Raw genomic sequence first — 25,622 nt, forward strand, 5'->3', positions numbered from 1 at the left:
TTTTACGCCGCTTTTAGAAATATTCCAGCAATATCACGGCGGGCGACACCAGATATGGGCTTCACACATTGTACCAATGTCGGGATTCGAACCCAGGTCTTCGGCGTGACGAGCGAATGCTTTAACCACTAGGCTCAACGCCGTCTTGAACATTATACCAGTTATAGCACGTCGTGTCAGCATAATGTGCCAGAAAAGGCAGAAGGGGTGCAGATGTTGGACGTTACAGGTGAAACCCACGACACTTTCAAGCTTTAATCTTTTGTGGACTCAATTTAATATATCTAATGTCAAGAGACACGAGCGGGGAATTCTCTTTGTGTAAACAAATAATCCAACCCGGAACAAAGAAATAGTTTACCGAAATCAATCCTCATCACCTTCTCTCTGAAACCTACGCAATAGATGACGTGCACATGCACTGATCTGTCCTGAGTACTGTCATTAAAGCTCTCATTCATGCATGAACACACTCTTGTTATGCATTTTGTGCTTAAGTGTTTACGATAATATCTCCAAATATGGTACGATGCGGATGAAGCCTTAAAGAGCAAAATATGTGTTTTGAGCATTATGCCACTGGTGTCCACATTTGACAACAGTGATTCATAAACACATGCTGGTGAAATAGCCGGAATCGTACAATGACTTTGCTTTTAGCAGATATGTTTTATAATTATGGAAAGAGATTTGTCACTTTTATTTGCAAACAACGGTCTTTGTTGTACAAATAAAACCCTCTATGTTGTTTCTTATCCTGTTTTCCGATTGAAGAGTGAGCTCAGAATGTTTACATTGGGACGGATGACAGGACTGGAGGCAGCGAGAAGTGTGTGGGGGTGGGAGAGTTGTTGGGTTGAGGGTGCAGTTGTGTAATTAACGGAATAGAGATGTTGATTTACTTTCCATGAACCTTAACAATAGGTATTCTCTCGTCTGTTCACAAACTGATCCATATGTCTAAAATCATAACATGCCTGGCTGAGTAACTAAAGACAAAAATGAAGCTCGACTGTTGCTCTAAGAGATTAAAACTGAGTGTTGTAAGTAAACGAAACAGTTAATAGATGTACTTATAATGATCATTCACAAGACCAATTAGTTTGTACAATAGATTCCCTTTCCTTGACAGTGCTTAATAACATTTCAGGTCAACGCAATTCTAATAATGCGTGTTTTGTGAACAGCTCTTCACTCTAGTTTCCTCCAAGCTTCTTGTGAAAGTACGGAAATTGCTTCGGATCAATTGGTTTGGATCAATATAACGGTCGCTGTCTGAGAAACTGAAAGGGACACGAATGCTGTATGTTGGTCACGGTTTCATTTGTTCATGACACGCACAGAGGCAGAATCCCGCATCAGTATTTGCCGATGGATAAGATAACGTTTTTCGCAGTTCTGGTAACGATTGGTGTTGGAGCTGCCATGACGCCTACACCAGGTAATATGCTTGTATTACTTCTTTGAGAGGCATCTAGAAGTTGGAGTACTAAGTAAAGATAAGTTATATGGATGAACAACTTCTTTATTTCAATTAAGAGCGACGTTTCGGTGTAGGTCCTAACACTTGCTTGATAACGGTGTTAGAACCTACACCGAAACGTCGCTCTTAATTGTAATAAAGAAGTTGTTCATCCATTTATCTTATCCTCGCTTGCTTGTATTACATTGGTATAAGCAAATGAAAGGCAAGTAACAAAATGAGTGAGTTGGGTTTAACACCGCTTTGAACAGTATTTCAATTATATCATGCCGTGCCAGCTTCGTGGATGTGATGCAGGTCTTACACATGTACCGTTTTTGGTGAAAGCCGCGAGCACGGGCATGGTGCTGACAAACCTAGAAACATAATCGGGGCGAAGTGGGATTTGATCCCCGAATTGTGGCGCCTTAGATGACTGCGTTTAAGCATGCACTCCAGCCTAAAATGTGACATAATATGCGTTATCAAAACAAGGGTGCCTTTCTATTGGAAAGAAACTGTCAGAATAAATGAACAAAGGTACGTTGTTTATAAAACACGGAAACTCGTGCATTTAATGTGTTTGAAATCTATACCTTATGTATCTATATGTCATTTTGTTCATAAACATGATATTCATTTGGTCAAAGATACCGATAAGTTCTCCTGAAAATATTGCTTCTCTTAGGAAGCTGTTTTAAGTTCGATATCAGGTAAAACTTGTGATTCCTAAAGTTTGGGGGTTGGGGTGATGCTGGGTTTGGGGTAAAAATCCGTCAAAATCATGTTCATGTTTAGCTTCCAACTGTCTTTCAAAATGTGCCACATTTGTGATTCATACCCAGTCTAAACTCAAGAATACATTCAATCTGAAGACGAGTGGGAACACATTAAAGTGTAGATAGTGAGTGAGTGAGTATGGTTTTAGGCCGCTTTTAGCAATATTCCAGCAATATCACGGCGGGGGATACCAGAAATGGGATTCACACATTGTACCCATGTCGGGAATCGAGCCCGGGTCTTCGGAATGACGAGCGAACGCTTTAACCACTAGGCTACCCAACCGCCCCAAAGTCTAGATAGACACAGGCATAGTGATCGTGTGCCTGGTTGTAAATTTGTGAATGAACGGAATGTCATGTTAACTTATCAGCCAATCAAATTACGTCATGGACTATCTAACATAATCTTCACAAACGCTTGAAAACGCAAACTGACATTCGAAAAGTGAAGATAATTTCATCAAAATAGTTATGAATAGTGTTCAAAAGAAGTAGGGGATATCGAAACGACAGTTGTTTTCAGTATAGAAATATTACATTGTTACGAGGTGATTTCTAAACTGTTGTTGTTGGTGGTGGTTTGTTGCTAATGTCGTACTCAGCAATATTCCATCTATATGACGGCGGTCTGTACATAATCGAGTCTGATCCAGTGATTGATATCATGAGCATCGATCAACGCAATTGGGATCGGTGACATGCATCAACCAAATCAGTGAGTCTGACTACCCGATCCCGTTAGTCGCCTCTTACGACAAGCATAGTCGCTTTTTATGTCAAGCATGTGTTGCTGAAGTCCTGTTCTACCCCGGATCTTCACGGGGGAGACAAGCATGTGTTGCTGAAGACCTGTTCTACCCCGGATCTCCACGGGTCTCACGTCAAGCATGAGTTGCTGAAGACCTGTTCTACCCCGGATCTTCACGCGGGAGACAAGCATGTGTTACTGAAGACCTGTTCTACCCCGGATCTTCACGGGGGAGACAAGCATGTGTTGCTGAAGACCTGTTCTACCCCGGATCTTCACGGGGGAGACAAGCATTTGTTGCTGAAGACCTGTTCTACCCCGGATCTTCACGGGGGAGACAAGCATGTGTTGCTGAAGACCTGTTCTACCCCGGATCTTCACGGGGGAGACAAGCATGTGTTGCTGAAGACCTGTTCCACCCCGGATCTTCACGGGTCGATTTCTGTACTGAAACGCAAAGGCTAACCCTGATATCGGAAAATGCGGGGGACAATTCACGCAAGGTATCATTGCTCTTTGATTAGCATATCTAGTAAACCTTTACCCGGTGATTACCATGATATTATCACGATGAAAACATGTCAAATGTACTTAGCGTGTTGCGCTTGTTACTCCAGTACTGATTGCCCCTGTTGTTTTAAGCCCCGGGTGTCAGTATATTTGCTTGTTTGTTGTTTAACGCCACACGCAGCAATATTCCAGCTACATGACGGTGTCTGTGAATAATCGAATCTGGACAAGACAATCCAGTGATGGAGAACAAACAGTCAATTACATTGCCAACAACAAACACTGTACAACAACCACCCCCCGTGGTGAGGGAGTGAGTGAGTTTGGTTTAACGCCGCTTTTAACAGTATTCCAGTTATATCGCGGTGTGTCAGCTTAATGTGGGAGGAAAGCCCGAAGTGATGCAGGTCTCAGACGTTTACCACGAGCACGGGCATGGTGCTGACAAACCTAGAAACATAATCGGGGCGAACCGGGATTCGAACCCACAATCATAGGTTTCTGGCGTGCCCAAGGGACGCAACTCTGCACAGCGAATCGCGGCGCCTTAGACGACTGGGCCACCCATTCCCCTCCATCCCCCGTGGGATCACTTCAAGAGGTGACGGTGGGACGGGTGATCGTCCAAATAACGATTTCTCGTTGAAGCGTGATGTGGTTCCAATTACTAAGGGATATTCATGTTACGTACATTTATCAGAATGCATTCGTGGGGGCTCTCGGGCTTCATTGGAGGACATGAAGTGACGATTTGTCACATCCTTCATCGTTATGATCCACTCTTTACCAACACATACACTACTGCCTAGAAGTTCATCCCCCTTACACGCATGGGCACCGCGTTACGCAACCCGTGTGCACCCCGTTGGTCACTCGTGTGGAACCCGTCCGCCACGCGTGTTATACCCGTGTGCAAAGCGTGACACACTCATTAGAGGGGGAACAAACTTTTGATCAAAGGAGGACCCATGTAAAGCTGAACTTGGAGGTGGTAACAAGGAGAGAAATTTCTGTTATCCTGACGAAAAATGATAATACACATGTATTTGCTAATGTCTCCTTTTTCGATGTGGGAATAACATGAGGACTGTTGTGATCAAATAGATCTGTCTTGTTTTATACGACCATTGCTTCTAAATGCGATGGTGTTAAGAGAATACATGGTCCTGGAAAATGTTATTGCCATTGAAATGCTTTAATTGTGATTTGACATTAACCGTCTGTCGTACGACTTTCAGTGATGAGGTTTGGCGGAGCATTGTCTATATTGGACCTTAATTACTTTATGATGGCTGGGACTCTTTGTCTCAGGTCCATAGCCGTGACGCTGGAAAAGAGCAGCATTTAGTTAATGAGAGTGGGTTATATCATTGAGGATACACTTGAGGGAGAGAATACTAATTACCGTAGTACAGGAAGAGACCTGTAGACGTAAGCGCGGGGTTGTGTTTTAGCTGGCCGTTCGATAATGGCCGCCAGGAGAAGTAAACAGTGAGCTTTGACTGCGTCATCTAAAATAAATAATAAGATACAGCAGTGTTATTTTCAGGGGTCTGTTGAATAAACTCCCAGCGCTACTGTCAATGTATCTTCTACTTGATCCTTTATACATCATTTTGGCATTCACAATATATAGTATTTCAACGTACAAAGGAGCACTGATCTAAAGCAATTCCGCTGGAGTGGTTGTTGCCTTTACATTACTGTATTTTCCCAGTGAGTACCCGAATGATATAGCAGAAACTTGTTCGCGTCCTGTGCTCGCCATTCGTAAGCGCATTTTTTTTTATAGTAGAAAGACGTATGGTCACATTGATCAACAAAAATTAAATACAGTTTTCGAAATGTAGGTATATTTGTGGGGAGCATCGGTAATGGTGATGAAGTTTTGATAAGTCACTTGCTTGGTAATTGTGCGATCTTCGTGTACACTATTTTGATTTGCAACACAAAGTAAATATTTCATCTGAGCATTGCTTATTTTACAGTGTGTATATGTTAAAACTCAAAATGTAAACATATTTCACTATGGAAATATATTAAACGCCTAAATATTCAGTTATTTTACAAATGGACTGAAAAATATGTCCCTCTGTATTAATATGATAACGAATTCCAAATATTTGTTTATGTTTAATATCATCACCAAGTACAGTTCTGTATTGTTTGGCTTCTTTTCTTAGCATTATTAATATATTGTGATGTGTTTAAGCCCTTTTGGTCGTCTTAATCGTTTTTAGTCAGTCTGTTAGATAAATGGACAGATTATTCAGTCAATTTGTAAAATGACTGAAATATTTAGATATTTTATAAATTGCCTGAGTGAATGATATTTTACACATTGACTGTAACATATAGAAAATAGAAAAAATAAAAAAAACATCGTCTATCGCGCATCTAAGAACTTCCCAACCAACACGGAAAGGAACAAGATTTGCTTCAGGTTCGAGTTCAGATCTCAAATCATTTATGTCTATATCCAACTCATCAAATATATGTTTCTCTATGGTACGTGCATATTACATAACTCACATTCCACCTCACTTCAAACCTGGATTGAATTATTACCCCAGGTACAAGAAATACCAAATGGGAACCTTTATCGGGTAATCTGAGTGGTGCTACAACTAAGTATACATGTAATAAATTCATTAACTGAGCAGCAAGTGAATTACGACAAATACACAAGTGTAGGGTTATACCAGAAAACGTGGATGACAACGAGGGAGTAGTAATTGTATCTTCCACTCAATCCGAAATCCGAAAATGCTTTCACTGCAGGGATACTTGTTTATTATTAAACTGTAACCATCAGGGGTATTTCCAAATAACGACATCCGATGAGCTTTCGCCGTTATTTGTCTGTTTGTTTAGGCTGAAGAAATTAATTACCATGCGCCCTTTGTCGAAATCTTCATAGATCACGGGTAACCAATCAGTTTTCAAAAATGCGTAAGTTTATTTAAATAAAGCTGTCCTTTCAGACTGGTAGCCCAGTCTCTTGTCACGCTCAGTTGCGTTAGCGAGCAAATCGACTCACGGCAGCTGGTGAGCCCAAGCGGAAATCCAAAGGTCGTATTACCTGAAGAATCAACCTTCATTTGAGAAATATCTACTGCTCTCAAAATCAATATTTCTCCCAATATTAAAAATCAGATGTTCTAACCAGAGATTACCCGTTGAAACTGGTCGATGGCTGAACATTCCCAGGGAATACAGCCAGTGTCCACTCTGTGATTCTATCGCTGTGGGAGATGAATTGCATTCCGATTTGAAGCTTTTCACCAACGGCGATATGAACTCTTAAAAAAGCAATATCTTAAGTTTCCAAACATTTAAGAAAATTATGACCACTAACAGTGTAAGAGATCTAAAAGGCCTATCTAAATTCCTTACCAATGTGTACAAAAAAATGGTAAATTGTATTAGTATCCACATATCCTATTTTTATTTTTTTGTTAAATGTTGTCATTTTGTACATAATAAACATTGTAGATAATTGTATGTCATGTTTTCTAAGAATAAATGAGTTTGAGTTTGAGTCCGACAGCCGAGAAGAAGCCAGAGATTATTGCCCCTTTTTGAATAATTTACAATCATGTGTTTTAGGGTATTTGTTAGCTGTGTTGGTTTAAACATATTGTTATTTTAAAAGAAATCTGTATCGGTAAACAAGCAAAACTTGCTTTTGTAAATACCTCTCCAGGTAACAACTTAACAACAGCTGGTTATATATAAGATAGTGCTAAACATAAACATACTAAATGCACAAATGAAATACATGAAGCCAATACATTGAAGCAAGTGGTGTCTGTGAAACAAGATAATACAGTTTTCCATTACTATATGCATAAAATTAAGCTACTCAAATCTTTGCTTTTGACAATGATGTTATGAACTGATTTAAGAATAGTCATGTTTGTAGAACTGCTTAACTACTGCCATGTAATATCATTTTAGATCATATCCATGTGTGTAGAAATACACAGTGTTTCTGATTAATCGTATTTTTGACAGGTATAGAAAAAGTGAATTGCATCTTCAAAGTGATATCCACAAGTGCAGTCTGGTATGTCTGATACATGTCGAAAAAAACTTATCAGCGTTAAAGTCATTGCAGCCGAACGTGAGGTGACAGTGAACAATATTTTGGCATGATATATGACCATATTATAAGTCGAAGTTATCAATAATTATATCAGAAAGACTAGTTAAGGATTTAAATTATTTTAATGAGTGAGCATTAGTTACTTTATCAGGTAGAGTGTTCCACAGGTTGATCGTATCTGGAATAAATGATTTGGCATAGGTCTGGGTTCTACATTTGATTGTTTGAAATAGGCGCCGTTTTGACAAGTTTTTGTGTTTTTGTATAGTTCTATACCTATGTTTAGGGGTTCGTCACTTCTTAATAATATCAATATTGCTGCTATGCTCGGGCAATATTCACCCACATCCGGGACCTCTCACTATTGTACATCTGAACATAAGGATAAGGTTGATCTATTAACAGCAGAATACGGTAATTTTGACATAATCTGCCTTTGCGAAACCTGGCTACATCCTGGCATTTCAAATGATGTAATTATGATATCTGGTTACCATCCACCGATTCGCAAAGACAGACCTACAAGGGGTGGAGGGGTCGCAGTGTATGTAAAAGATCACCTGTATTTTACGCATGTCCCCGACCTTGATCTCCCAAACTTAGAAGCTGTATGGATTGAGGTCATTGTAGATAATAATAAATTGTTGATAGGTACATTCTATAGAGGGGACCTCAGGAACTACTACTGGGACTTAATTGATGAATCATTTGCGAAAGCTGCTGATAAAAACTCTAAATTGATTGTGGTAGGTGCCTTTAATGCTAATATACTTAACAGACGTAACGACAAAATTGAATATTTACAATTATTTTACAACCTAATACAACTTGTTGCTGAACCTACACGATTAACTGATACTACTAGTACTTTGCTTGATCTCATCTTTACCTCTGTTTATAGCATTGTACATGAATCAGGTGTTCTTCCTCCAGTATGCAGTGATCATAGTCCAGTATTCGTTTCCCTCAGGTTTGGAAAGGCACGTAAGGAATCTTTTAAGCGAATTATATATGATTATAACCATGCTGACTACGATGGCCTAAGTGATTGTATTGCTGCCACTGTTTGGGGAAGTATTATTGACCACACTGATATTGACATGTCTATTTCACTATTTACTTCAAAATTATTACAGTTGATAGATCTGTACATACCCCAAAAAGAAGTGGTTGTACGACCAGGGGATTGTTCTTGGATGAATGGCCACTTGCGTAAGCTGATGAGGAATAGAAATCGATTGCATAGAACTGCTAAAAGAAGAAATTTACAGACTGATTGGGAGCGCTTCAGATTAGCACGGAACAAAGTTATTACTGAAGTTAGGAAAGCTAAGCGCGCTTTTGATTTGAAATTAGATGATACTATTAATTCAGAATGTGGTACTAAATCATGGTGGCGCTTAATTAAAAAAATTATACAGCATAATAGAAATTCAAATACACAATCCCCTCCTATTATGATTAATGGGAACGTTGTTGATCATCCCAGTGATATTGCTGAGGCTTTTAATGAATTCTTTATTCAACAAGCCCAAGTTGAAGAACCCGAGAAGAAAACTAATAACTTACATGAGCCGGTAAATAAACTTAACGACATGCTTTTGTCTGAAAAAGAAGTCCATGATATTTTATTAAGTCTAAATACTACCAAAGCTAAAGGTCCAGATAATATTGGTAATAAGCTTTTAAATTTTTTAGCTAAACCTCTATCTTCTCCCATTACTTTACTGTTCAATTTATCGCTACGACTTTCCTCCTTTCCTTGTCAATGGAAAAAATCTCTTATTGTTCCAATCCATAAAAAAAGGTAGTGTTCATGATTGTAATAATTATAGACCAGTTGCCCTGACAACTTCTCTTTCTAAGGTATTTGAAAAATGTGTATTTAAGCATGTCTACAATTTTTACTTGGATAATGATATCATAACCACTTCACAATCGGGATTCAAACATGGAGATTCAACTGTTTATCAGTTAACTGAATTATATCACGTGATCTCCAAAGCCTTAGATGATGGAAAGGAAGTTCGCGCCATATTTTGTGATATAAGTAAGGCGTTTGATCGTGTCTGGCATGAAGGCTTATTAGTTAAATTAAAGTCAACAGGGATAGGCGATAATCTTCTGGACTGGTTTGGAAGTTATCTTTGTAATAGACAACAGTCTGTAGTAATTAATGGCTATATGTCAAATTACAAACCTGTTCTAGCCGGAGTGCCACAGGGCTCAGTTTTAGGACCTCTGTTATTCCTTATTTATATTAATGATCAGACTCATGGGATAACGAGTAATATTAAACTTTTTGCTGATGATACATTTTTATTTCTAATTATTGAAGATCCTGAATCCACAGCCGCTATATTGAATAGTGATTTAGAATGTATATCAAACTGGGCAAGTAAATGGCAGGTGAAATTTAGTCCTTCCAAAACTAAAGCCATGTTATTTTCTACTAAAATTAATCCTAGTCCTAAATTACCTCTGCGAATGAATGATATTCCTATACCTGAAGTAAGTGATCATAAACATCTAGGACTTGTATTCCAGGAAGATGGAAAATGGCACAAACACATTGAATATATTGTACGTAAAGTGAGCCCATTAATTAATTGTTTGCGTAGCCTGAAATACCGTCTAAATCAAAGAACGCTCGAAACCATGTACACATCTTTTATTTTACCTATTTTTGATTATTGTGATAATATTTGGGATTATTGTAATAATGAACAAGTAAAACTATTCGAAAATTTACTCTTGGATGCTCTACGAACAATATGTGGGGCAGTACGAGGAACCAGTCACAAAAAACTTTATAGGGAAACGGGTTTATGCTCACTGTCCGACAGACGACATTACCATAAATTATGTATTTTTTACAAAATGGTCAATGGGCTAACTCCTAAATATCTATCTTTATGGGTCCCACCTAATATATCCAGCATAACTGGATATAACCTTCGTACTTCTAATGACTTCCAGACCAGTGCAGGACGCTTATCCCAGTATAATCGATCTTTTATGCCATCCGTTATACAAGCTTGGAATGCACTTGATATTAATATTAGAAATGTAGATTCCTTATCTCGGTTTAAGCAATTAATTTCTAGAGAAACTAAGCTTACTGCAAATTTTACATCTTTTGCTAGTTATGGCCAGCGGCAATGTCAGGTGATTTTATCTAGACTTAGGCTAGGTTGTAGTGATTTAAAATCACATATATTTGACAGATTTCTGATTGATAATTCCATCTGTCCATGTGGCCTAAATAGAGAAGATGCTTTCCACTTTTTTCTATCTTGTCCACGATATGCCAAGTTTAGAATTGATAAATACTTTTTTGTTAACCAGCTCAGCATACATACTATACTCCACGGCAATGAAGATTCATCTTCCTCAGACAATGAATACATTATAAAATCAGTTCACAATTACATCATTGAAACAAACCGCTTTACGTAAGTTTTGTGTCAACTTAAGAATACAAAATACATTTGGTATCTTGCTTTCCATTTTATTTCATGTTGTGTTACTCATTAATGTCTGCTCTATAGACTTCATTACAATCTACATGTATAATGTACAATATTAGGAGAAGCATTAATATAGGCCTTTTTGGCCTGTTTGCTAATCCTTTTTCCATTTTGTAATGCTATTTAATGTAAAATCTGAACATTAATGGAAATAAAATACTGTTTAAATCATTGTTTTTATGTTAGATCTATGTCTAAGGTTGTAATGCTATTGTCACGACGAGACTTGGAGTGCGATCGTTGAGATATACATTTTCAATTTGGAAAATGTAGATCATTTTGAATCCGTGTCTTCGTTCTTTTAAAGATTAAAAAGTTGTTTCGTTATAAATTTTACCATGACTGGTTCCACGGACTGCCTAACAAACAGTTCTAAATGTGTCCAAATGTAATATTTCGAGTAACAATGATTGTTCGTTTGTAATTGTCCCAAATGTGACAGCAGAAGTCGAAGTTATGATGAAAGATGTTTTTGTTTTTGTAAAAGTTAATAAGAGGAAGTTTTGTGGGGGACTCGGGGCATCTTTTCAGAGGGTAGTTATTCTGACATTACCGACTATTTGTTGGAGGATATTAGAAATGAACATAGACTGTCATGTTGTCTGACTGCAGATAGGATTTGTTATGTAAACAATCACTGGGTGTGACCATGTGGAGAGGTTCTCATAGGGGGTTGTGATTTTCACAATTGCCCAAATGATCCTGCTGAGTATTGGTGCTAGGTGATCCGAAAGGTAATATTATATTATTGGAGGAAATTAGTTGTGAATAATTAATACCATGTATATAGGACCTCCTGGCTTATTAGCTCTTTCTTTCTATGTGGGTAATTCTGAATAAAAGAAGTCACTCAACCAGTTCATGTAGTGTATGTAAACGAAGATAAGACTTGGTTAGAATCCGTATTTATCTGTGACAACTTCCAACTGGTGACATTTTAGTGAACTTGGCAAGTGGCCATGAATTTTAATATTCATATTATTATAATCTGTCAAATTGTACATAAAATTGTATTTTAAATCATAAATATTCAAAGGGACTACTCCCTACACCCATCAATATCTTAATGAATGGAGATTAATTTATTGTATGAATTACATATAGATTTCACTAAGTATATGTGTTACATTTCGCGTGCATGAAAGATGATTAAGGGAAATATTTCCATAACAGTTCAGTACAACAGTTTATTTTAGTACTTGTCAAGATGAATCAATCCCAAACCTTCTCTTACTCTGTTATGACATATGTTATGTCAAAGTGGGACTTGTTATATTTACTTATTGTTGATATACATGTATTCAGATTATTTAGAATCTAATTAACCTAATTTTAACCCGCATGGTTACACATCCAGTGTCCACAACTCTTGTGTTTCTGCTTTTATGTTTCGCCCTCATGATCTAACGTTTCAACATTTCAGGACATAGCCATCCTCTTACACACAACAGATGCGCTCTGGACATATTGTCTTTCAGTTCCATAGCCTGTGCTGGCTTAACCGTCACTTTATTAGTCTTCGAATGGTACATCGAGTACACACACAAACACACTTTGCCTATATAAGGAATGTAGCAGTCAGTGGATCTTCCAGTCAGCTGACTTATTGTTGGTAAAATCCGTTTTCTTTAAGCAAATAGGAGGATAGTTAGTAACAAAAGATATACAATATACAACGAATGTCTTCATAACTATCACAAAGTAGTTCGACACTGACACCGCAGCAAACCCCGTAGTGGACAGGGCGGGGTGGTTGTTCAAAGCGAAACGGACAAACCTGTCTGTTGTCTAATAAATGCTGTGCGGCGCCTTTGATCTTGCCTCCAACCATACACCAAATAGCAGTAAACGATGATCAGGATGGCCTGGAAATAAACACAATTCTGTCTTGCTGACAAGGCACCAAATCACCTGTCATGCATTTGTGTAATGTATGTGTGCCCAGTGTATCCACAATTAACTAGAATGCTTCATATCTACAAATATATATACAAAATAGATATTTGCCCACAGCAAATATTCATTTGCTTAATTGCATCTTTGTTGTTTATCAACACATGTACAATGATTTATATTTCTTACGCTTGGTGGGGCAGACAGAAATTGAACATTAGGATAACGTCAGCAGGGATAAAAGAGGTCATACGAAAGAACTTTATTTGCTGTTGTGGTCATACATAAATATATGTAAGTTACATGGGGAGCAGGCTAGATTATTTACAGCTTTCAGCAATATAGTGCAAATATTATGTTCAATAAAAGAAAACGTTGACAGATCTATAACACACGTTTTGTACTATTAAACAAACTGTGGACTTTTAAGACATTTTCGCTTATTGTAATAACATCTAGCTAACAAATCATGTCTATCTCTGAAATCCACAGGCATAGTTGCTGTCAAACCTAAAAAAACATATTCGGGGCGGTCAGTTTTGACTTGCCAAGTACCTTAAAGTGAGTTTATTCTTAAACTGTCAAAAGCGATTGACCCTTCAATACTAGTATATAGCTGGAAGCTGTCTTTCGGACTGTTATGAGTTATGATGTATTTTATGATATTACTGGGGAATGTTCAAATCAGTTACTGTCATTTAATCCAACGTTCTAACTGTCAGACCATAGGTTTGGTTATATATCTCCTCCCTGTCTCTATGTCTTAAGTTGTTAATCGGTAACTGCGGTCCAAATGTATCAACTTATTCATCTATTGTTGCAAACTTGACTGATTTAAAAATATCTAATTGATCATGAAATATTCAATCAGTCAAGCACCTGTATCAAAATGTAAAACCAGCCATGTTTCATGTAGTCCCAAATTCTGGTAATTATTTCTTCGCTTTACCACTGAAAAATGTTGATGTAACGTGACATATAAACTAACTCACAGACAATATATTTTTCGCGAGAGTGAAGCACAATTTTATTAAAGTTTTATTAACAATTCCATAAACTATATTATATTAATATTAAAATTCATCATCACTTGCCAAGTTTATGAAAATGTCACCAGTTGGGAGATGTCACAGATAAACAAGGATTCGAACTAAGTTTGATCGTCTTTGACACAGAGGTTTATCCCTACTTTGCCAGCAAACTGCAGAGGATTTAAAGTGAGTGAGTGAGCATCGCTACTATGTTTATGCAAGAAAAGATGTCATGCCAAAAACGCTCAAAGTAGTTAGTGAGTAAATTCAACGGAGGATTTTACAAGTATTCATCACTACCTATGAAAGATAACATGTGTATAAACTCAGTTCATTAAAATTTAAATAATAAAGGAACTTGCAGTGGCGAGTTAACGTGTAATGATATATATATATATATATATATATATATATATATATATATATATATATATATATATATATATATACTGGGATCGCCAAACAACTTCATAACTTCAAGGCCTTAGGCGTATTCTTAATCAAAACGGAACTAATAAAACGCATCTAAAAACACAATGACCTACCAAATCAAAATCACATAAACAAACAAACATCCACCATAACCAGCTCCCTTAGTTCTCCTCCCCAACCCCACCGGCATCTATTCCAAATCTCAAAATTCCCCAATTCTATATAAGCAACCCCTAAAGCCCCCTCTTGGGTTGCACAGACCACTTTCGCCCCTTTCGGAAACACATTAAATGGCCTGGCCGGGCCCGTGTGCGAAATACGCACCAGTCGGAAAGCGCACGTTATATCTCCAAAGTAAGTAAGTAACAACTTCATTGTAAATAGACAAATGCACCTGTGACTTGCGTAGCCTTGTGGTGTATATCAAGGTTTTAATACCGATTTAAACACAGACGAGGTTCCCGTTCCCGCATACACAGGAAATGCTGCATGTCCAGCCTCCATCAACACCTCTAGTGATCTTATGGCGATCCCGAGCCTTGCGCATAACCATTGTCATGACCTGGTTGAGTGACCTCCTCCCATCAACGTGAAAGGATTACCCACAGAGAAAGAAAGGATTAAAATCACCCATAAATCTTATCATAACGTCGTACTCCAACTTCTAAATGCCCCTCAAACAAGGATTAAAATCCTAAAGACATCCTATCTACATGATATAGATACTCACAACCTCTGATAATAAACTGTTACTTTTGGTCATTGGGCAAATGTAAAAATCACAAACCCTAACGAGATTCTGTCTACATGTCACACCCGTGATTGTGAAGATCTCAAATTCTTTCAACAGTCAGACAACATAGCTGTTCATATTCATTTCCAACATCCTCTTAGAATTAGTGTAAAAGTGTCCCACACAAAACTTTCTTTTATTAATTCTTTCAAAATACAAAACAGAAAGTGGGGTGTGGGGAAATGGGACATATTCCTACGTGAAATAATAAGACATTAGTAGTGGTGACGGCTATATCATAATTGTACAGTCTAAAGCATAAATTTGGCGTACGAAAAACGTTATATTTGCAATCAAGTTGAATGACTCATGTGGGCAAAATGAATATGTTCGCAATCCACAAACAATCATTTTATTAATGGCGAACATTTACCAACCCGCGACAATCGTGTCAACACGGGGGTTCCCCTAGCAATAAACTCGCATCTAAATTCACTACTGTTCTACTGTCGGCTAGCAAGAATGGCTAGACTGGACCTTCGTGGAATGGTTCATGCCATAAAAGTCTTGCAACCGAACACTAATTAAGACGGCCGACCTTGTATTTATGGTCTGGTGAACACAGCTCAATGGCCGCTCATTAACTCAAGATTCACATCTCACTTTTTTTTATTTATCTCACTATTCATTGGATATATTTTCCAACTTCAACTGGAACCCGGTCCCGTGTTACACGCGTGGCACATGCGTGTGCAACGAGTGACCCACGCGGGCTCCACGGGTTGCACACGCGCTGCACACCCGTTGCACACCCGTGTCCAACGGGTGCTCAACCAGTATGCAACCCGTTGAGCACCCGTGTCACATGCGTGTTACACGCGTTCTCAACGCGTGTTAGGGGAATGAACTTCTAGGCAGTAGTGTATGCACACTTGTCAGTATTGGACATCCTCTATTTGTGTTCATAGTAAACGTCATTCGTGTCTGATTTATGTTATTAATGACATTAATTATTGAATATTCGTTCGAATAATGAATCTGAAAGGTTGAACTGCATGTTTATTTATGACCACTTTCAGCCAAAAGTCCGTCAAAGTAAAATAAATTCTGCCTTATGTTTCATTTAGTCTATCGGGGGTCACGGGTGGCCTCGTCGTCTAAGGCGCCGCGTCTCGCTCTGCCGATATGTATCTTTGTGGAACGCTATAAACCTATGATTGTGTGCTCAAATCCCAGTTCGACCCGGTTATGTTTCCAGGTTTGTCAGCACCATACCCGTACACGTGGGTTTCACACAAGTAGTAAACGTCTGAGACCTGCAACACTTCGAGCTTTCAAGATGACCCGCCGTTACATGACTGGAATACTATTTAAAGGACCTTTATCCAAACTCATTCAAACTTTCTTGCATGTTAGCTTTTCATGTTGTATTTTGTTATGTCATGTTAAACACTAGTGAGTGAGTGAGTATGGTTTTACGCCGCTTTTAGCATTATTCCAGCAATATCACGACGGGGGAACCCCGGAAATGGGCTTCACACATTGTACCCATGTCGGAAATCGGACCCGGGTCTTCGGCGGGACGAGCGAACGCTTTAACCACTAGGCTACCCGACCACCCCTGTTAAACACTAAATGATGGTCACGTGAAAGAGGTTTACACATCACACAAGTTATCATAAGATTGGTAGTTAAGCCAATAGATGAAAACGGTATTTATAGTGATAATGTACGAATACATATGCAAATATAAAATGCAGAAAAAGTAGACAAAATGTTTGTTTCACGATAAATTATTGTTCTATCATGACGTAAATTCTAGAGATTCGAATATGCGCTGGCAACTTAATGACGTTAGTTTTGAGAGGGAAGTGTCTAGTAACTTGTTCCCCACAGACGTAAGTCGTCTAAGCAAGGAAACGCAGTGGCCGAACGATCGCATCCAAAGTGGGAGAGACATGACAATTGGTATGAGGAGAAAAGGTACAGATGATCGACGTGATGCAATTGTGAGAATAAGCGGGAAATATCAAACTTAACCGACCTGCTCGTAAAATGGACTCGTCCGACATTTCCGACGTCGGATTCTGTTCAGGGAGTCATCATTATTAAAAATTAGGTAAATATTTTTAAAGCTTGTACATTTTATCAAAATCCTTGAAGAGTCTGTAGATACTATCTCATATAAGAAATAAACGACTCGTGGTTGTTGTTAATCGTACAATTAAACACCGCAGGGAGAAAAGACCATAGCCACACCCAGGAGTCTTGTACAGTTGCCAAGCAAGGAAGGAGGTTGGCTGCTTGTTTTGAATGTGCGTCTTCACAATTCGCCCGAAGCTGTTGATGGTTTTGATTGCCACGTCTGCAAGTCGGCGGCATTATGGATTGTTAGACACACATTTCTCAGAAGTACAAAGTAGACAAAGAGTTTAGGGATAACAACGTCTTTATTATACTGTAATAGCGATGTGATTTCACGTTTATGATTATTGATTCGTAACCTCAAGTCGACGTCACTTCTGATTTTTATGTCATTTTTGATTGAAAGCTTCTGCACAAGAACAAAATTAATTGATCGACGTTGAAAAACCTAATTTCGCGAAACGAAATACTGTTCTTTGATCTCACATGAATTGAGTGAGTAGTGTTTTACGCCGCTTTTAGCAATATTCCAGCAATATTACGGCGGGGGACACAAATAATGGGCTTCAATAATTGTACCCATGTCGGGAATCGAACCCGGGTCTTCGGCGTGACGAGCGAACGCTTTAACCACTAGGCTACCCGACCGCCCCTATATACCACATGAAAGATTGACATGACGATGATATTTCATTTAGAGAAATCTCATTCTGTAACCTTCTGTAATGGGGCCTTGGCCATACATGCCAAACATGTTGGTCCGGTTACGTCAATCCCACTGCTGAACCGTGATATAATTCATAAACCATTTAAAAATGTGCCATCACCTGATTTTCTGGTTTGTTTACATGCATGTCGGATCCTTTGGTCCCCAGTGGAATGCCTCGGAATAAAGAATAATGTTTCCTAGGTAACTCGAGATTGATTATTCTGTGTCGTTGACCTTTAATATACATTGTATTTTCTTATATATTTTTAATACAACGGTTGAAAAATGTAGCAGCTTTGATATATTTCTTATGACTAAAGAAACGGATTAGTAGCATCCTATCAAAATAAATGTGATATTTCGGTCTAAACATTGAAAACAAAAATACCTTTATCACGAACATCTGGTGTCATCAATGCTTTTCAGTCATCCATTTATATTTGCATCACAAAGTTGCCTTTCACGCCCAATGGAATCTCTCCAGATAGTTGAGACTAATTATTCTCCGACGTTTACGGTTTGACAAATATTTTAAGTGACAAAAATACATGTATGACACCTTTGCTATGGGAATGAATATGTAAGTGGGTGAGTGAATATTAATTAACGCCTCAGCAGGAATGTTCCTGTTGTATTACGGCAACAAGTAAATAATCGAGTCTTGGTTAGTTACCCAAAAGAATGAACAAAGGCCTACTCCATCTCGTCAATCAGCAAAGTCCCACACATCGACAACCGGATCCTCATTTTTCAACTCTTACCAGAAACAAGGGACACGGATGACCTATGCTGACCTTGAAAATTCGTGGTGGTTATGTATAGGAAACAAGTAATCATAACTGCTTGTTTGAAAAGCATTCTAGCAGTTGATGAGAAAAAAAGAACATACAACTTTATGGATAACAACTTCTGGTTTATTGCATATAGATAGAAGTTGTTGTCCACAAAGCTGTATGTTTTCTTATAAACTCACCGTAACATAACCGTAGATATACAGTGTATACACTGAATGACGTAGTGGATTATGTACAGGTTTATTTAAAGCAGGTTTACTGCAGACTATGTCGTTAAACAACGAACTAAGAGATGTTTTTCGTTTCAGCGTTCGCCTTTAAAACCGTGTCACCAAAGACTGTCACAACTAAAGTTGTTAAAACTGGTAAGTTTAAATATACCTTCGAACCCGTGAAGATCCGGAAAGAATAGGTCTTCAGCAACCCATGCTTGCCGTAAAAGGCGACTATACTTGTCGAAAGAGGCGACTAACACTGAATGACGTAGTGGATTATGTAAAGGTTTATTTAAAGCAGGTTTACTGCAGACTATGTCGTTAAACAACGAACTAAGAGATGTTTTTCGTTTCAGTGTTCGCCTTTAAAACCGTGTCACCAAAGACTGTCACAACTAAAGTTGTTAAAACTGGTAAGTTTAAATATACCTTCGAACCCGTGAAGATCCGGAAAGAATAGGTCTTCAGCAACCCATGCTTGCCGTAAAAGGCGACTATACTTGTCGAAAGAGGCGACTAACGGGATCGAGTGGTGAGGCTTGCAGTCTTGGTTGATGCATGTCATCGATCCCAATTGAAAGGATCGATGCTCATGATATCAATCTCTGGATTGTCTGGTCCAGACTGGATTATTTACAGACCGTCGTCATATAGCTGGAATATTGCTGAGTGCGGCGTTTAACAAAACAAAAACAACATATGATTATGCGGTCGGGATCTTAACTGTGTCCAAGTTATAAACTCTTTTTAGCCCCGCCCCTTAGTCCCCGGGGGTGGGGGTAGGGTTCATTCAGCCACTCCATTTCTCCATTCTTCAATTTGGTTTGAATCCCCACCTTTGGAGAATGCTTCCAACCAAATATGGTTGATAACTATCTCTAAGTTCCAGAGAGGAAGTCGTTTAAATCAATAACGACAAATTACACCAATTTGGACCCGCCCCTCAGCCCCTGGGGGGTCAGCCCCACCATTTGTACAATTTTGAGTTCCGACCACATAGGAATGCGTCCAATCGAATTTCGTTAATTTCCAATTAGTGGTTTAGAAGAAGAAGTCGTTTGAATAAATTGTTGACGTACGGAGGACGGACGGACGACGAATGGACGGACGACAGACTTCACGGTATCCCATAAGCCCACCTTGGTCCTTTGGACCCGGTGAGCTAAAATTCAAACAAATTATTTTAGCTGTCCATGGCAGAGTCACAGGTCAACACTATCAGGACAACATCATTGTTGTGCCATTTGCACAACGTGTTGGGCAATTTTCAAGATGATAATGTACGTGTTATCGGTCCAGGATTGTGACTACTCTCAGTGTGTTGCAATATGAAGATATTTCTTAAACGTTCCCTTTAAATTGTCAGCAGAAGAATCGTAATTATAAATTCACATATCGTTTCCCGTTTAAAAAAAGTTAGTATATAAACGTCAGAGCAAAAGGTTACATGATAACTCCAAAACTCAATTTTGTGGATATTTATTTTCCTCACCATAGAGGGACATGCTCAAAGCGCTATTATCAGCCCTGTAAACCATCATTCTCAGCTCCAGTGAGTATGCAACCCAAGCTGCCTGCTAGAAGGTTAACAATCACATTGCCATCTCATCCTACCGGGTACCCATTAACTGCTGGGTGAACAGTGGCACTTTTCGAAAAAAGTCACTTGCCCAAGGAGACGTCACATGTGTAACATGTTCTTCAGTGTGGAACAGTGCCCAAGCCTTAGAAAGTCTCAGGAGCAAAGCTGCCGAAACGCGATGTTGCTGAACTTCACCTGATTTGTGACCTGTGCTTTGTACACAGTGCTTTGTGCTTTGGACCACGTGCCAGCATGATCAGATTGAATCTGTAATCTCCCTCGCATCGCTATTACATAGGCACAGCGCGCATTAAAGAAAACAGCCACCGCCCGAACCTGCCAGGTTCCTTTAGTTGGTCGACACCAATCACTAAAGGCAGGCCACTCCTAAGTTGAAAATATTTTACGGACGCCTCGATCAATATATTTTCATAACCGAAACATATTCCATTGAGCGGCAAAGGCGAACTAGTCGTGACAATTTTATGAGATCAGTGAAAATCAGTGATGACACCAGGTGTTCTTGACAAGAGTCAGCATTCCCCCTCTACCTGTAGCACCCGTCACTCAAACAATTTGCATAAAGAGCAATCAGGTGATATTTGACCAGACAATCTAGTCACATGACAGCGTAGTTACCATTTAAACACATTGATAATAACAAATTTAAAGTGTCTGTTGATGTATATACATGTATGTTGAGACATTGAAAATATGGCTGCAATTATGCCGATGCGACGTTAAATTTTAACTCACTCACTCACTGATACATTAAAATGCACTGTTAACAGTAAAGTAACTATATGGTTTTGTGAAAGAAACATATTGAAAGTGTAAGAACAAAAGGACCTCATATTATGTTTTTGTCATTCAGCAGTTTCGTCAAACAACGGCTCAAAGTTTATCAACCTCTCGCCTTGCCCGGCGTCAAACGTCAGTTCAGCAGAAGACATCACGTACCGTCCACCCTCGGAGAATATTAATGTGGATTTTGTCCTGCAATCTGGAAACACGGAACTATTTGACCATTCCAAGATGGCGGCGGGTCTCGGGAGGTGCGCCCGTCAGTGCACCGAGTCCACAACCTGTGTATCGTTTGCCTTCAGTCACAAAGGATCCTGCTATGCTGGAGCCCAATGCGACCCTGGACAGTTACCGGAAACAGTGTTGTATTATGAAATGAGCGTGTTCCGTTGACATTACTGTTCTTTTTAACACATGTCCAATATACGAGGTTGTGCCTCTTAGCTTTCTTCGCGGTTGGTGTGATAACTCCCTGTTTGGACCAGGACCATATTTTCAGGTGCACAATTGACTTTCCTTTGCCCATGTGATGGTGATTCGTAAACACGTGGTTACGGTATAGGCGTTCAATGGACTCTTGCTTTTATTAGATAATTCCCATGGTTATGAAAAGGGTTTTGTCGCTTTTATTAACATGTCTTTGTTCTGAATAAACATTTCTTATCGGATTTCTTGTTGGCATATTCCGAAGGAACTTTCCTTCGAAATCCATTTCTCGAATTTCTCACCTACGAGGCAGTTCGGTTTTAATCGTCCTTTATAACGAGAGCTGAGAGAGTGTGCTTATCGACTATTATGGGATGCATGCGACGTCTGGGGACATGAGTGATACAGTTGACTAACAAAACACTACGGAAGTCACCTATCACCCCTTTCACGGACGAGTTCAATTCGCCTTTCATGCAATGCCGGATTACGGAATGTCTCCCGCGGAACGAAAGGGGTCGATTTATATTGGTCATGTTAAGTGGAGATACACGTAATGTGATTAGATTAATGTCAGATCGAAATGATACTTTCTAATTAATATTTGAAACCGAACTTTGACACTTTGAACTATATATACTGAACCAAATTAAAAACTTCACAATCCTACAATTTTAACATTTTGACCAGTTATCATTGTGGGCCATTATTGTGTATTTAAACAGTAATGGCCACGTATTGTCTACAGATAACACCTTTTTTTGTGCAGGTGAATCGATCAAAATCATGTGCACAGCACTATAGTGGCAAAAGTGTTTTTTCACGTGCAACTGGTCCCGTGGCCATAATCCCGCACGTGTTTTCAGCCATATTTGTTAGCAGTCATTAACAAAAGAAGAAAAACACAAGAAAACAAAAGTCTTTACGGCCATTTGTCAAGCCACGCCTTTCAAATTTGCAACGTGAACGTGCCATCGGCATGTTGCAGACGGGAACGTCCGTAGCTGAAGTCGCAAGGACGATGGGTTGTAGTCGACGGACTGTTTATGATTTACAGACGCGTCTACAGCAAACGGGTACCGCTGATCGCCCTCGTGTGACGTCACATGCAGAGGATCGTCAGATTGTCTTACGTCACCTCCGTAACCGATTTTTGACGGCTACATCAACCAGAAATGAACTGTTTTTGGGTAGACTGAGTGCGCAAACTGTTCGAAACCGTCTAAGAACTGCTCACCTTCAAGCACGACGGCCATACTGCGGGCTGATTCTGACTCAATTACACAGACGTCAACGTCAATTGTGGGCACAGCGACACTTACGATGGACTCAGAGGAATTGGAATCAAGTCGTCTTCAGTGATGAATCCCGATTTAATCTTCGATTTGCTGATGGTAGGGCGAGGGTTTGGAGGGTGTGGAGGCGCCGTCATGAACGTTACGCCCAGTGTTGTGTACAGGAAGTTGACAGATTTCGAGGCGGAAGTGTCATGGTGTGGGGTGCTTTCTGTGGCAATGCACGTTCCAGGCTTCTTGTCATCCGTGGAAACCTCAACGCTGCTGCTTACCGCGACCAGGTACTGGCACCAGAGCTTCAGCCTTTTATGGCAGCACATGGACCCGGTTTAATTTTCCAACACGACAATGCCAGACCCCACACAGCAATTTTGACAAGGAATTTCCTTCAGAATGCGGGAGTCAACGTCTCCCGACCTCAATCCCACCGAACACGTCTGGGATGCTCTTGGCAGAAGTCAGCGTACTCTCCAGAACCAACCACAGAATGTGCAAGATCTTGGCACCATTTTGCAGCAACAATGGCGTCGTCTTCCCAATCATGTGTTCACAAGCATCACAAGGTCCATGCGGAGGCGTTGTGTGGCAGTTGTCAACGCACATGGTGGCCATACACGCTACTGAACTTGTGTGCCATCAGATTCTCGTGCTTGGGACTTATGATTTAAACTGTTGATGTTATTACCGAATACCGTAGGTGCTTGGAACAAATTATGGTTACCACCGTTAATTAAAATCCTTCTTTGGACATGATTAAAAATTACCTTCTCTGATACATTTGTACGTTGTATATCATATATGGGATTACTTTTAAAAATGTGAAGTTTTCAATTTGACTCAGTATATATGCGCATATATATATATATATATATATATATATATATATATATATATATATATATATATATATATGCGCGCATGCATATGTTTTATTTTCACCATTGAATGTATAGAGATTTATAGGAGCTCGCTGTGCAAAAGGATGACATGTTTAGCTTGAAGAGCACCTTTGCGGAGACTCGTTGTTTTGCCGATTGTTATGTATTCGTGTAGACGGCAACCCCACAACCAAAGCTAAAATGGAGCAAAACCAAGCTCTTTGATGTCAGAAACATCGAGACCAAACAAGAAGGTACAAACGTCACTACATTGGGTGGCCCTCCTTTCTGAACAGGATGATATATAGTATTTACTTTTCCCTGATCATATTTCTAAACTTTTACTGTTTCTGGACCTTGTAAGCACAAACTACCGATAGAAACAGTCCAATGGGACATTAAATCACGAGAACAAAAGATATGAATATTGTGTGACTGCCAATTTATTGGTGACGAGTTCCATTATGTATTCAACTGTAATTCCTCTTTAACCTTGCGCGCTGAATGTGTTACTGAATACTACACACACTGGCTAAACATAAGAAGATATCGTAAACTGTTCACAAATGGTAAAGTAGGTTTCTTTAAAAAAACTCTCAAAGGTCCTGAGACATTTGAATGCTATACTGTGACGTATTCTACAGTATATGCCATCAAGCTGTACATCCATTACTGTAGTTTTTGTTGTTGTACAACTCATGTACCACCGATGGTTGTTGTCGAGTAATAATTGAGTGAAAAAAAAAGAAAGACAGATTTTCGCCGGGGGAGGGTGCTCCCTCGCGGCGAGGGAACACCCGTCCTGGCTTGGGTCCAATCAGATGGGCGAGCGCCCGTCCGACCGGGAGGAACCTCGCCACCTCGGCTTTGGTCAAGAAGAAAGCGAGTGAGTTAAAATTTGACGGCACGTGGGCATTATCAGGCGAAAAAATGACTATTTAGATTAAATTCTTCAAAATAATATTTCATACTGGTAAGACACCAGAAGAATGGTTGGTTAAATGGGGTGTAATTAAGCCAATTTATAAGAAGGGTAAGCCTTTGTTACCAAACAACTACAAACCATTTCCATTAACACTTGTAAGATGCTTGGGTAAAGTTTTTACTTTTCTTGTTGACAATATATTCACTACTTTCATTGATTAGAATGAAAGGAAATAAGTCTCTAAAATGTTTATACCAGGTATCTTTGTTGATGTCAGTTTTATAAACCTGTCTTTTACCATCCAAGTGTTTGAGAGTAGACCAGAACTTTTTAGGATCATTTATGTTACTTTCTGTTTTTTCTCACTGTCTCGCCTTGTATTCCCTTTTTTTACTTCTGCATGTACTGGTATACTTATTTCTAGCCTGACTGTAAATTGATAAGGATACTGCATCTTTAGTTTTCCTAAATATATTTAAGCACCTACATCTTTCCTTTTTGAGGAATTCACACTCAATATCAAACCATTTCTAATCTGTAATATTTCGACCAACTTTCCTTCTCATACGCATACCAGACTTACACAATATCAGTTAATGATCTGTGAAGTAATTCTTGTA

The 25,622-nt window shown here is 39.1% G+C and overlaps 1 protein-coding gene across 2 annotated transcripts; it reads left to right on the forward strand.

The window, feature by feature from the left end:
* Window positions 1-1,319: 1,319 nt before the first annotated feature.
* Window positions 1,320-22,146, forward strand: LOC124127084. Of its 2 annotated transcripts, XM_046490535.2 has the most exons (4): window positions 1,320-1,441; window positions 19,186-19,242; window positions 19,449-19,505; window positions 21,549-22,146. In XM_046490535.2, exons 1-4 carry the CDS (start codon window positions 1,372-1,374, stop codon window positions 21,869-21,871), a joined length of 507 nt encoding a protein of 168 aa, XP_046346491.2. In that variant the 5' UTR covers window positions 1,320-1,371; the 3' UTR covers window positions 21,872-22,146. The 2 variants fall into 2 exon arrangements, with proteins under 2 accessions (XP_046346491.2, XP_046346492.2); XM_046490536.2 differs by lacking the exon at window positions 19,449-19,505.
* Window positions 22,147-25,622: the final 3,476 nt, after the last annotated feature.

The sequence above is a fragment of the Haliotis rufescens genome, unplaced genomic scaffold, assembly GCF_023055435.1.
Source record: "Haliotis rufescens isolate VD_foot unplaced genomic scaffold, xgHalRufe1.0.p SCAF_30, whole genome shotgun sequence".
Classification (NCBI taxonomy): Eukaryota; Metazoa; Mollusca; class Gastropoda; order Lepetellida; family Haliotidae; genus Haliotis; species Haliotis rufescens.